A 14,291-nucleotide genomic window follows, 5' to 3' on the forward strand; every position below is an offset into this window, starting at 1 on the left:
ACTTAATATTTTGTTGCACAACCTTTTGAGGCAATCACTGCAATTAAACGATTTCTGTATTTGTCAATGAGCGTTCTGCAGCTGTCAACAGGTATTTTGGCCCACTCCTCATGAGCAAACAGCTCCAGTTGTCTCAGGTTTGATGGGTGTCTTCTCCAAATGGCATGTTTCAGCTCCTTCCACATATGTTCAATGGGATTCAGATCTGGGCTCATAGAAGGCCACTTTAGAATAGTCCAACGCTTTTCTCTCAGCCATTCTTGGGTGTTTTTGGCTGTGTGTTTTGGATCGTTGTCCTGTTGGAAGACCCATGACCTGCGACTGAGACCAAGCTTTCTGACACTAGGCAGCACATTTCTCTCCAGAATGCCTTGATAGTCTTCAGATTTCATCGTACCTTGCACACTTTCAAGACACCCTGTGCCAGATGCAGCAAAGCAGCCCCAAAACATTACTGAGCCTCCTCCATGTTTCACCGTAGGGACAGTGTTCTTTTCTTCGTATGCTTGGTTTTTGAGTCTATGAACATAGAGTTGATGTGCCTTACCAAAAAGCTCCAGTTTGGTCTCATCTGTCCAAAGGACATTCTCCCAGAAGCTTTGTGGCTTGTCAACATGCATTTTTGCAAATTCCAGTCTGGCTTTTTTATGAGTTTTTTTCAGCAGTGGTGTCCTCCTTGGTCGTCTCCCATGAAGTCCACTTTGGCTCAAACAACGACGAATGGTGCGATCTGACACTGATGTACCTTGGCCTTGGAGTTCACCTTTAATTTCTTTGGAGGTTGCTCTGGGCTCTTTGGATACAATTCGAACGATCCGTCTCTTCAATTTGTCATCAATTTTCCTCTTGCGGCCACGTCCAGGGAGGTTGGCTACTGTCCCGTGGGTCTTGAACTTCTGAATAATATGAGCCACTGTTGTCACAGGAACTTCAAGCTGTTTAGAGATGGTCTTATAGCCTTTACCTTTAAGATGTTTGTCTATAATTTTTTTTCGGATGTCCTGGGACAATTCTCTCCTTCGCTTTCTGTTGTCCATGTTCAGTGTGGTACACACCTTTTCACCAAACAGCAGGGTGACTACTTGTCTCCCTTTAAATAGGCAGACTGACTGATTATGAGTTTGGAAACACCTGTGATGTCAATTAAATGACACACCTGAGTTAATCATGTCACTCTGGTCAAATAGTTTTCAATCTTTTATAGAGGTACCATCATTTTTGTCCAGGCCTGTTTCATTAGTTTGTTTTTTTAAATAATTATGTTAATCAACAATTCAAAAGTAATGGCTGTTTTTGATTATTTAATTTTCAATAAATTTGTATTTATTGTTACTTTTGTGAGTTTCAAGTGATTTCAGTGAGAATTGTGGGTTTTTCCTTCTTTAACTGAGGGGTACCAACAATTTTGTCCACGTGTGTATATCCACTCTGCGCATTTTAATTAAGCTTTATTGAAGGTGAGGCAACTTTCAAACTTTAAATTAGCATTCTGCAGCTACAGACACAGTGATGTTGAAGGCTGTGAGGTGGACAGTGTTTGACAGCCTCTTTCATCACCGCATAACAAGAAGCGCAGAGATTCTCTTCTGTCCGTAACGTCTCGTCCTCTTGGCAGCGACTGAACGAAAGAATTCTGCGTCCAGAGAGGAAAGACACCAAATCCTGACTGAGTAATTCTGTCTTGGAAGTCAAACTGTTTTATCATTGAGTGAAATGTTGCTTCTCTGAGTTTAAAAAATCATAGATAAAAGGAACATTATACTCATTTGGGCAGTGTAGCAGTGTGTAAACAGTGACAGAAATAGTGATTTAAGTGCAGTTTTATAACGTACAGCAGTAGTTAGTGAAAGTTTAGCAGCAGCTGATTCACAGATTTACTGACAGCTGCCACCTGCAGACCCACTCAGCTGCGTTTACTTTAACTTTAAACTGACTAAATAACAAAGAGGAAACTGTTGTCTGCACGCCAGTTTTTGTACAATTTACATTTCACCCGAAGGAGGATTCGTCACTAAAAAATGCAAAGTGAGCTGTGTCTTACTGTTGTGCAAAAAAGATGGAGATTCAGTTTCAGACAGGTAGCGACTAAACTACTTTTTCACAATTGTTTATGAAGAATTCCTCTGAGAATGTAAGTCACAGTTAAACTGGGGCTACATAATATTAAAAAAAACCCCAAAAACTGACATTACTATTCGTTTCTTTTCTGCAATATGAATAAAAAAATAGCTAAAAATTTAATTTAGAATGAAAACAAATAAAAACAACTGCAACATGCAACCTGTTGTTATTTGTTAAACAGTTTACTCCTTTACAGTTTTCCTGCTTTTATTAAACAGCTTTATTTTTTAACTGTTAAATTACAGATAAATAGTGTATTAGAATAAAAATGGTACATTTCCATAAACGATTGGTTCCTTTACGTTTAACTGTAAAATTCCTTTTTTTTTTTTTGAAAACTAGAAATGAATCGGCAAATAAAATTATTTTTACTGGTATTTGCTATTTGAAAGGTAAAAATTCTGCCTACTGAAAAATAGTTAATATTATTTTAAATTTTGTTTTAGGACACGTTTTTTCCTGTTGCTTAAATCCTCGTTAATAGCGTGGGCAGTGAGAGCGATGCTGAGCTGTCATCCACCGTTATATTGTACTTTTGGCGGCTCTGTTTAACTTGTGTCTTGTTTTCTTTATAGAATTCTGGGATATGAACTTGAGGGAAAACGGATATCAACAACTTGTTTTCAGACTGGATCATGTTTTAAAACCTTTTCTGGTAACTTTAACAAAGTTATTGCATCAGTAATCCTATCTGCAGTTGTGGTTTAACACTGACAAAGGTCTGTAATGTTTATGTGGATAACATTAGGATCTGACTCTTGGGAGCTTCATGGTGCTGATTTAGATGATCAGACACATGAGTTATGTTGCTTACGTGTGGATTTAAATTAAATCAGACTTTATGGGTTTTACATAGTCAGTTCATTTGGTCCGATCTAATGAAACTTTTCCACAAAATAAACCTTGTGTGCCATATAAATCAATATTTTCTCTTTTTTTACTTGCAGCAGCTTTTTTGTTTTTGTAACCAAATCGTCCTTTTCGGTGTTTCTCTTCTCTTAATTGCTGGTTTTGTTGTGCACATGTGCAGCCTATATGTCAACAAACTTAATGCATTTTAAATCAACTGAAAACTAAAATCTCCCTGTATTCCAGAATCCTTAAGTCAGACTGGCCCTTTAGTTCAGTTTCTCAAGCAGCAGCTAAAGTTATAATGCATTTGACTTAATTAGCTTATTCACATTGTTCTACCTGTGATGTGACTGTTGCACATGTTAAAGCAATCTTTAGTGCAGTTCTACTCTGAATTCTATCCAAATCAGTCTTGAGTGACTGATTACTGCAGGTCAGATCCATCTCACATGCAGCACATTGAGCGAAATTAGAGCAGAGTGCAGTGAATATTTCATTCTGTATCTGCCCCTCTAATAGTAATGCTGACTGACTCTCTCACCCACTAATTGCAGTTTCGTGTTCTTCAGCTGCACATTTTTGTCATTTACACATTATATTCTGAGAATCTAGCAAGATTTCTGTTGAGATTCATCGTAATGGAAGAATAGCGTGCCTTTTGTAAAAGCCTTAATGGGTGGCTTGGAAAATGGGTAAACTGTAGTCCTGCTGGCACGGTGACGCAAAATACAACTTTCAGCAGAGGAGCTTATACAACAAATGATTTTTTTTTTTGCCAACATGAGTGCTTCAAGCTCCCAGTTCATGGGCCTTCCAGCTCATGCACAAACCACAACATGTCAGAGAATATGACGTCTGCTGGGCCACAAAGGAAAGTGTTAGTGAGGGGCTGATGGCAGAGGAAGTGATTTCTTACCCCTGCTGTGGTGTTTAATTTGAGGTGGAGGAAGCCTGATGGAGTGTGTGTGTTAGTGTTTGTCAGGACTCGCCACATAACCCGTGGATCAATGGTTGTTCAATTTCACTGGCCTGTTTTTCTTCCTGTCCCTCTGTTTTTCTACATTTGGGTTTCTTACCAGATATGTTGTTTCTTATTTTAACATTTGTTTGTCCAAGGCTGCACCGTTTTCAAGGTAACCCTCTAGACTCCAACAAGCACTTTCTTGGCGTTTTGTTTGCTCCTGTCGCCTTTTTTTCTCACTGTGAGCTTTTTTTTTTTTTTTTTTTTACTGCAGTTTAAAGTCCTGCACCTCTCTGGGAACAGAGAGCGAACTCAGAAATGCCTTCTGTGCAGTATGATAGAGCGCCATAAATCCTAAAAAATGAATCTAAAAGTTGGATTTCTTTGACTATTTATGTTAGCAAAATTGAAAAATAAAGCTGGTGTCAACATGTGCAACATTTTAACTCTATTTAAATTGGATTTGTTCACACGTGTCTCCTTTCTGTTTTGTAAACAGCCTGCAGCTCAAATGAAAGCTCCTTCAATTTTTTTAAAATTATTTTTTTTAGCCTTTTTCTGGTTTTATTGGCAGACAGCAGTGAGAGAGAGACAGGAAAATGGGGAGAAGGGCCATGGGCTGGTTTTGAACCCATAACCGCTGCATAGGGGACTACAGCCCATGTTCTAGATGAATCACAGTTAGCTTCACGGTTACACTGAGGAGCGCTGAATATTTTGTAATTTACAGAATCGGTCTGATGCAAACCGTTTATTTTTGACAAATTTCTAAGCAGGACATGTAGAATACAGTGATTTGAATAAAACCTGAAGATTTTAGCTCACTTCTGTAACAAAACTGAAAGTCATACATGATGAGTTCAACAACTGTAGGAAAGTGGAAAATCCGATGATTTGTTCTGTTTTCGCAATTCCTCATTCTGATAAATGGTATAATTTTGATTATTTTCCTAAAGACAACATGCCTTTGAAGCTCACTGACAAATTTTGTGATTCTGTACAACGGGGCAAATTTTTGTCTACAACAGCAGCGATATGTATGAAGATAAACACTTCATCAATAGCAGTGAAAGTATTGTTTGATAAAATGTTGAATAGTTTCACTCAAACCACCATGAAAGGAATTGGGAAAACTCAAAGTATTCAGTAATTCACACGTCACACTCTAGGAAAATAAGAAAAACAATGTACAAATTTTGCTGTCATTAGAAAAAAGGTGCAAATTGTGCTGGTATTTTACCATAAAAACTGGTATTAGCAATCTAAATACAGTATAATTGTCCAAATAATAATAATAATGATATGCACATGAATGAAAAAGGTTCAGGCCGGGCATATAATCAATAATTATCAGTATTGACTGACATAGAGCACATTTATCGTGCTTATTCGTTCCTGCGGAACAACCTGTATGATGTGAAACCTCCGAGATTAGATGTTTGATGGAGCCTCTGACCTTAAAGTTACTGGAACCTCTGGAGACTGTGGATGGAAAGTGAATAACTCTTTTCTCTTACTACTGATGAGTTTCCCCTGAGTGAGACTCTTCAGCTTCACTGCTGAGTGTGGTTTACTGGAAAAACTCCCAGGACAGACCTGAACACCAGCATGTTGGTGCAGACTGGCTCGTCTAATGGAGGATTTAATGTGTTTGTTTTTTTTTTTAACAAAAAGCAGCGCTCTGATTTGATTAAAGCTGTGATGAGTGATGTGAGGCTGATGCTGTGTTCGGTGTGTCTCCAACAGATGAAAACTGTGAGTGTAGCTCTGGTGTTGTGCCTCAACGTGGGAGTCGACCCCCCTGATGTGGTGAAGACGTCGCCCTGCGCCAGACTGGAGTGTTGGATCGGTGAGTCCACACAGACACCAAACATCACAGGAGTTGGTCATAATGAGGTGGATTCTGCTTTAATTTGTTAAACGTATGCTGTGCTGGTTGCCTTCTTGCTGTGAAGATTGTCTTGGAATTTGCTTTCCTGAGTGTGAACACTGTGACAGATAAAAATAGAGTGAATGCACAAACACATTTTGGACAATATGCATCAAAATGTTCTTTTTTTTCATTCAGTCAATCAAGTATGGACGCACAGATGTTGTACATAAACTAAGATCAATGTTACGTTTCCACTTACATGATAGTCCACTGCTAAAGGTTTAGTGCCCCCAAATACTACTTTGTAACACAAACACGTTATGAGTTTAAAGGTTTCTTTTCTACTCAAAATAGTTTTTGTCCAAGTATTTATAGTTCTTAAAAATTTATCTCGCCCACAAATGCGAGTTTCTGTTCATGTACTTATAGTTTTATAGGTTTATACCTCCCTGCCTGCATACTCCTTTTTGTGCAAGTATTTGTAGTTTTAAAGATTTGTGTCATCCTAAAGTGCGAGTTTCTGTCTAGGTGCTTATCGGTTTAAAAGTTTATTCCATCCAAAATGCTATTTTCTGCCCAAATACTTAGAACTTAGAACTTTAAAGGTGTATTTCATCCCTTGATGATGACGGAACTGTTGCATACTGTAGCTGCTAAAACCAACAATATGAAAGTGACATATTATTATTGGCCATCAAATCGACATCAGCCTTCAAAACCCACACTGGTCAACAAATACACCATCATGAGGCCAAATGTATAATTTATCATGTTACCATGATCTCAGTGTCTGCATGTTGCCTTGTCACTGACTTTTGCAGAGGCTCAGCATCACAAAACCACTAGCATTTCTGTCGATTTTTGCTCGTTTTGATATCAGTCAGGCTGCAATAATAAAGAAAGGGTTTGAAGAGTTAATTTGTGTTAAGATATACTATACAGAACTCCTGTCAACTTCTCTTTGATGGTAAAGCTTGAACTTTTACTTTGCAGCATTCAAGGATATTGTCAGTCTCTCCCATGGGACCTCAGTTCTTAAGGTCTCAGTCACGTCAGGATGGAGCCGTCTGTCCCCACAAGAACCACACAGAACAAAAACAAAGAGAACCATCTCCATTGAATAGGAACCTCTAAACCATTGTTTAGCTCCCCTGGGACTAGCTTGACTGTTAGGAGTCAGGAAAGTGCATTAAAGAGCGAAAGAGTTTTTAAAGTTTCTGAAAGTTTCTCGGCAGCTTCTGAGGACACTGCAGACCTGCCGCCTGGCCTTTGAGACGGTGTTTGGGAATATTAAGTGGCAAAAGCAGAGGTGACACTCTGAAAAGCAGCAGTGTTTAATCTCTTACACATCCTTGAGCCACCTGCAGGTGAAAGAAATGCATCTGGTTTTCAGTGGCCACTCTTTGTGGTGTGTGAAAACTTTCTTTATAAACTTCTTTTCAGTTTCCGTCACAGCAGGAAATTATAACATGTTCACAGAAACAGAGACATTACTGTGTCAATGCAGTGCCTATAACCAGTATTCACCTGCCTGAGAAGTTTTCTCCTTTTACTGCTTTTCAACATTGAATCATGGTCAATTTCATTTTGGCTTTCATATTTGCAATAAAAATTTACAATATTTACAATAAGAAACTCTTATGTCAAAGTGAAAACAGATTTCTACAAAGTGATGTCAATGAATTAGAAACATAAATGTAAATAAGTGTTTGCTTAAATGTCTGTTTGCTTTAAAGTAGTTTACCGAGTTCAACACAGGTGCAGCCCATTGGTGTTAGAAGTCACTCAATTAGTGCAATAGAGATCTGTTGTGTCTCAGTGATTGCAGTATAAAGACTCCTTTATCTGGAAGGTCCAGTCACTGGTGAATCACTACTCCTGGATATGACTACACCATAAAGACAAACACTCCAAGCAACTCCAAGAAATGGTTATTGAAAAGTGTAAATCAGTGGATAAATGCAAAAAAAAATTTGGAGTCACTGAATGTCCCTTTGAGTTCAGTTAAATTCTTTATTCAGAAATGGAATTAAAATGGCACATGTATAAATCTGCGTAGAGGAGGTCGTCCTCAAAAACTGAATGACTGAGGAAGAAAAAGACCAGTGAGGGAGGCCACCAAGACACCTATGAGTCCTCTGAGGGAGTTAGAAACTTTCACAGCAACTGTTGCCTGATTTTCACAAGTCAAAATTTTATGACAAGAGTGGCAAAGAGAAAGCCACTGTTGGGGAAAAAAAAGTCTCATTAAATCGGGACTACAGTTAACCAGACGGCATGCGGGAGACTCTGAAGTAAATTGGAAGAAGGTTCTTTAGTCTGATGAGACCAAAATTGAACTTTATAGCCAGCAGATTAGATACTGTGTTTGTTTGGCCGACACCAAACACTGCACATCATCACAAACACACCATGCCCACTGGGAAGCATGGTGGTGGCAGCATCATGATGCGAGGATGCTTTTCAGCAGCAGGCCCAGGAAGGGTGAAACGGTAGAGGGTAAAATTAATGCAGCAAAGTCGGACAATCTGCAAAAGAACTGAGACTTGGGAGAACATTTGTTTTCCAGCACAACAATGAGCCCAAGCAAACAGCCAAAGCGACACAGAAATGGTTTAACACGTTAAAGTACGGCGGCCCGCGGGCGGGCCGTTTTTTTATCGGTATACGCTTTTTTTAAAATAGAAGGACACTGCAAACACGATTATACAAACACTATACACACATAGAAAGCTGAGATTCTCATGAATCCGCCGGTATAAACCACTTTCAGATGTGATTACCACAGCGGGTAATATAAACACATTTATCCAACAAACAACAAGTCATGTAAACGTGCACAGCTCACCTGTCGACGCAGTTTGGACGCTCGTTTCTGGTCATAAAAGAAGATAATCCACAAAAACCGGCCAGAACCCAAGCTTAGCCATCCAGAGGAAACAATCCAGTATAATACTTTGGCCAAAACATGTCTCGAAATAGGTAAAAAATCCAGAAAACGATCGGCTCCGTGCGCGTGCACGCGGCGCGTGGTGGCGCTGTGCGTTTCATATTCACTGCATCTTTCTATTATAACTTTATCATACACGGTCCTATTCCCTTTGTTCGCGATTCAAAATGGATACTGGAAGCTTCTCTTCCGCCTCAAACCGGACTTCAACCAATCAGGTGACTCGTTTCCGCCTACTTCGGCGATATAGCCAACCATGGCCCAGTCTGACAGATATCGATTACATCACTTGATTGACTTGTTTCTCAGCAAATCACGCCGGAGGAAACGTTAGATTGACAGGCCTGGTAGCCAATGAGCTTGCTGAATGGCTTGAATATAAATCCCGCCTCTGCCAGCGGCTTTATATGATATTTCATTCGTGAGCTCCGTGCTCCACCTGCTGTTTCTCTGTATTCCTCTCAATCTGTGTGTGTGATCGACACTGAAGCCTATCTGAAGTGATTTTTTGAGTTCTTTATGAGTTTTTGGAATGAAAATGAAGTGAAAATTGAGTGAAAATTAATTTATACCATTCTGTAGAGAGTGTGCACAGTGTATAAAGATTGTATCCAACATTGACAGGGGCGGAGCATATCAGTACAAATACATGTGTGAAACACTCATTTCTTGTAGTATTGCTCTGAAATTTTGACCTGAACTATGTAAGACCCCAGGCTTTTGCAATATTGTGTTTTCAAGCTCTTACAGTGCTGCCACACTGATTTTCAGGTGTTTTATTAGGGAAAAAATGTAGGCGAGAAAACAATTCATCCTAATTCAGTGTGTGCCAACATGAAATACTCTGTGCCAGTAGCACCTAGAGTAATTCTGACTGCACTGGGTGAAAATTCAGGTTGTCAGCTTTCAAATGAGACCCCAACCATGCATGTACTCCAAACAGTTCAAGAACAGCATTCAATTTACTTTCTGTAAATCTCAGTAGAAATTTCGGGCGGAAATTGCCCACCCCTATACGGTGAATGTTTTGACGTAGCTGAGTCAGAGCCCAGACCCAAATCCAACTGAGACTTTGTGGCTGGACTTGAAAAAGGCTGTTTATTCACAATCCCTGTGCAACCTAAAGCTGAGACAGTTCTGCTAAGAAGAAAGGGCTTAAAAGACTCAACGACTCAACACTGCAAGGTTGATTTACTAAATACTGACTTAAGCAGTCAATGAATTTACATTTTTGATTTTTAATTGACAGGCATTACTTTGTAGAAATGTGTTTTCACTTTGTCATGAAAGAGTCTTTTTGTAAATTGTTGTCAAAACATCCAAATTATGTTGGCCACGTTTTAATGTTGAAACTCAATGAAAGAGATAAACTTCCAAGGAAGGAGCACTTACTATAGACACGGTGTTTTTACAAGGAACGCTGAAGAAACAACTGCATCTTGTGTTACACTGTTAAAAAATTCTATCATTGGACTTACTAAAAGGAGTTGTAAATTAGGATTCCTCAAATGCATTATTTTGCTGTGATAAAGCATCGTTAGACGGCCTCATTCGTCAGAACTTCTCTGCATAAAGCATATCAGTATCTTTCACAAACTTTCCAATACATTCCTCTCTGCTGGCCGAGCACAATTTGATCCGTCCTCAATCTATATTCTGCTATTCTTCATGCCATATTGATTTACTCTCATCAATATTTCAACTTGAGGGGCCGCTGCTATTTTCCCAGACCTTGCTTCTGATTTAATAAGAAAACGTTCCTTGATGCTGAAACAATAAACTACAACTTGTTTTTGCACTCATGTCGCGTCTCCGTCTTTGCCTGAAGTGGTGATTATTTGTCTGGTTTGTCGGCTCCAGACTGACTTTGCATTGTTTTGCTCGGTTATGACTGTTTTGTGTGATTGCGGTGTATTTACACTCTGTGTCTGCTTGCTCAGATCCTCTGTCGATGAGTCCACAGAAAGCCCTGGAGACCATCGGGGCAAACCTGCAGAAGCAGTATGAAAACTGGCAGCCCAGGGTGAGTAGGTTCACATGAACCAAACTCCTTCTTCTCTGTTGTCTTTAAATTATACAGCGACCTTCAACACTAATTCACACCACTAAATGTTAAACATCCGATAGTGATTTGAGTAAATGTCAAACAAATCATAGACACTCGAAGGTTTGACCTTTATCGTCTTATTGTAGATTGATTTTGGCACCAATATTCACTTGTATGTTTTAAATATTTTATAGATTTTGACAGAATATCTTCAGTGTCTCTGAGAATTTTATCGCTTATTTCACCTGACTTTCATAGAAGCCCTTTTCAGACAAAAGATGCGTACTATTGCTGCCCCATCAGTTTGTTAAAATGATGGCATTCTGACGTTCACTTTTAGATTAATATTCCTCACCACTGGGTTCTGACATCCTCACGATGGCGAGAGAAGGAGCCATGGTATGCATGCTGTATTTGCCATATGCAATAAATGTGCAGCACATCCAGATTCCAGGAGCAAGAATAAAAGCAACAGCAAAAAAAAAGCTATGCCTAAACAACGAGCAGTTTTATCAACATGGATTAACAGTTGTGCGACACTTGACCCTCTGAACCTCAAAACCTGGTGCCGTATTTAGAAGACGTGTTATCTTGAAAGAAAATAGACAAAAGGATTCCATTTGTCAGAGACAGAAATTGTAAAAACTAAGAGCTTTTTGGACCTTTTAACAGTCTTTGAACTACTCCTCTGACACATGCTGTCCGGTCAGGAAACTTGACCAAATGATATTTCATGAAAAAGACTTCATTTAATACATCTCAGTTAAAAAATCCTCACTGACTGTCTTTACTGAGCAGATTGAAGATGCACATGGAAGCAAATAAAAATAGATAAAAAGGCCAAGGTTCGCCATGTGGAGTCCTGAGCTCCATTAAAGCTGTCAGGATGTAATTTTACTGTATATTATAGTTGATAGTTTAAATATTTTTCTGTAATATGCTTTATTATCATGGAGGTTTTTTTGTTTCGCAGTCTGTGTGCCTGTCTGTTAGTGCAGTTCAGATTTGTCATGTTGCAACATGCCATGTTTCCAGGTCAGACTTAGACTTCTGTCATCACAGCAGAAAAATGAGCAAAATGTTTATTGAGACATGAAGCCGACACGTCAGATGCTGTCAGATTAACAGAAAAGATGTCTGAGAGGGGCTGGAGAAATAATTTCTCAATAAACGGTGTGATCATGAGAGTGATGAACTCCTCAGCCTCACTTTCAGGACTCTGGTATTTATTCTGCAGGAACTTGCATGTCATCAGTTTGTGTTCAGTGTGAATTTTCATAGAGATGCGTTGATGACATGACTGTTACTACAGCTGCTATGGGAACTGTGACTCCTAATTGTTTATATTTATGTTCATTTGAATAAGAAGGTTTGTTTCAGAGATCTCATTGTGTCAGCTCTATCTTTATCGTGTGCCAGAAAAGCTCCCACATGCTCTTGACAGTGATTCATAGTTGTTTTTTTAAACCGATACATGATGTGTTCAAGGCTCCAGCCCCTCCGCGACCCTAGTGAGGATAAAGCGGTGTATAGAGAATGGATGGATGGATGGATGGATGGATGGATGGATGTGTTCTTGTAATTTCAGCTGTTTGAAGTTTGCATATGTGTACACATGTGTTCGTATCAGAGCCGGCAGCAGCAGTTGTCCTCGGCTACTCGCTGTTATTTCCCAGGTGACACTCGTTTCAGGTAAAGAGAATCCCCTGATGAAACGAGACAGGTGAAGGTCTAGAAGAAGATGTGATTTTTAGGTTGTGGGGAGAAACGGAGATGGAGAGTAAATGAACAGAGATGGGAAAATACTGGTGAGAGCGAGGATTGAAGAACAAAACTGTTCTGGTGATCAGAAATCTGATCTTTGTCATTGAATGTCCACAGAGCTGCTGTTTAGACAACACTCGGTCCATTACTGTCATTACAGCTAAAGGGCAAAGAGTTTAAGATGCATGTCGGTTTGATGCAACGAATTCTATTTTTACATTTCTTCAAACTTCATCTTGTGTTTGTCTCAGTATACAAAGAATTTCTGCTTTTTTTTGTCCTGAGTCATTTTTTCCCTGACACTTGTGGAAATCAAATTTTCATTGGCAGCAGGTTGATATTGGGTTGTTGCTCAGGCTTTTACCTGCACACAGAAATCTTTGGTGCTCTCAAAAGAGATTTAGCCAATGCCAAAGAATAAACACCAGCAACAAAATAAGAAGACTTGAAAAATGTAAAAAAAAAATAAAAAAAAAATCTCATGACGCTCATGGAGAGAATGCCAAGAGTGTGTAAAACAGCAATTAAAGCAAAGGGTGGCTATTGTGAAGAAGCTATAATGTAAAACATGTTTTGCTATATTTCACATATTATTGTTTGCTACATAATTCCGCTTGTTCATTCATAGTTTTGATGCCTTCAGTGAGAATCTACAATGTAAATAGGCATGAAAATAAAGAAAAACCATTAAATGAGGTGTGTCCAAACTTTTGACTTTTAGTCCATCCATCCATCCATCCATCCATCCATCCATCCATCCATCCATCCATCCATCCATCCATCCATCCCAGTTTTCTTACTTGAGCTTTAATGTAGTTTTGTTCATCAAATTATCAGAAATAACAGGAAAATGCATAAAATAATCAAACAAGTAGAGATGTCCTGATCAAGTTCTTTTGCTGAAAACTGATTTGATTTGAGTCATTTATTATTTACTGTCTGCTGATACCTGGTGATACCCCTACTATATAATATTAAGTATTGGGGATTAGCTTTATCGTCTTACTTTTCTGTCAATTGTTGTGTAACCTCTTTCTTTTAAATTGTGTTCTGCTTCATTCTGTGTTGCCAATCAAAAAGCGTAGTCTGGCTTTACCATTTAAAGGGGTACCATGACAAAGATGTCTGTGATGCTTAATGAACTCCGGCCAGAGCAAATTGTTTAATCAAGCCTGGATTGACCAGAACGCTGTTTCTGTATTCCAGTTACTTACGTAACGGAGCCTCATATTCAGCCAATGTTTGTCTGTTGACTAAAACAGCAATATCAACACAGGACAAAAAAAGCAATGCACTCCAATTGTGTTATTGTTGAATTACTGTATGGTAATGCTGCATTTAGGAAGAAAATGATTCAAATTCATGCCATCTGCTTGACAGCAGATGTAAACGGAAAGCCTGGCTTCGGTTTGTGCCTGAATTTCAAATCACCGACTTTGTTTTCACTTTGTACTGCAGTTTCTCCTACAAAGTGTGTACACTTGCTTGCAGTATGCATACAACTGCAAAATACTACTGTGTCATAATATTGCACTTCAAGCTTTGACCATCCTGCTCAAATATCTGTTTCAATCTGCACTGTAAAAGCAGCTGTCATCTGTCTGCTTTTGGCGTCTCAAACTTGTTTTTGTTTTTACGAGAAACTTTAAAGTATGTGACATATGTGTTTTAGAGATGATTATAGGCCAGAATGACCAGAAAGGCATATTGGCTTGACTGTGAA

At 39.0% G+C, this 14,291-nt stretch overlaps 1 protein-coding gene across 3 annotated transcripts in view; it reads left to right on the forward strand.

Moving 5' to 3' along the window:
* rptor (regulatory associated protein of MTOR, complex 1) overlaps window positions 1-14,291 on the forward strand; it is a 234,618-nt gene that overhangs the window by 23,928 nt on the left and 196,399 nt on the right. For all 3 annotated transcript variants that reach the window (XM_022193050.2, XM_022193051.2, XM_022193052.2), the window contains exons 3-4: window positions 5,681-5,783; window positions 10,698-10,780. In XM_022193050.2, coding sequence (XP_022048742.1) covers window positions 5,681-5,783; window positions 10,698-10,780 — 186 coding nt within the window. The remainder of the gene's footprint in view (window positions 1-5,680; window positions 5,784-10,697; window positions 10,781-14,291) is intronic.

The sequence above is a fragment of the Acanthochromis polyacanthus genome, chromosome 3 (assembly GCF_021347895.1).
Source record: "Acanthochromis polyacanthus isolate Apoly-LR-REF ecotype Palm Island chromosome 3, KAUST_Apoly_ChrSc, whole genome shotgun sequence".
Lineage (NCBI taxonomy): Eukaryota > Metazoa > Chordata > Actinopteri > Pomacentridae > Acanthochromis > Acanthochromis polyacanthus.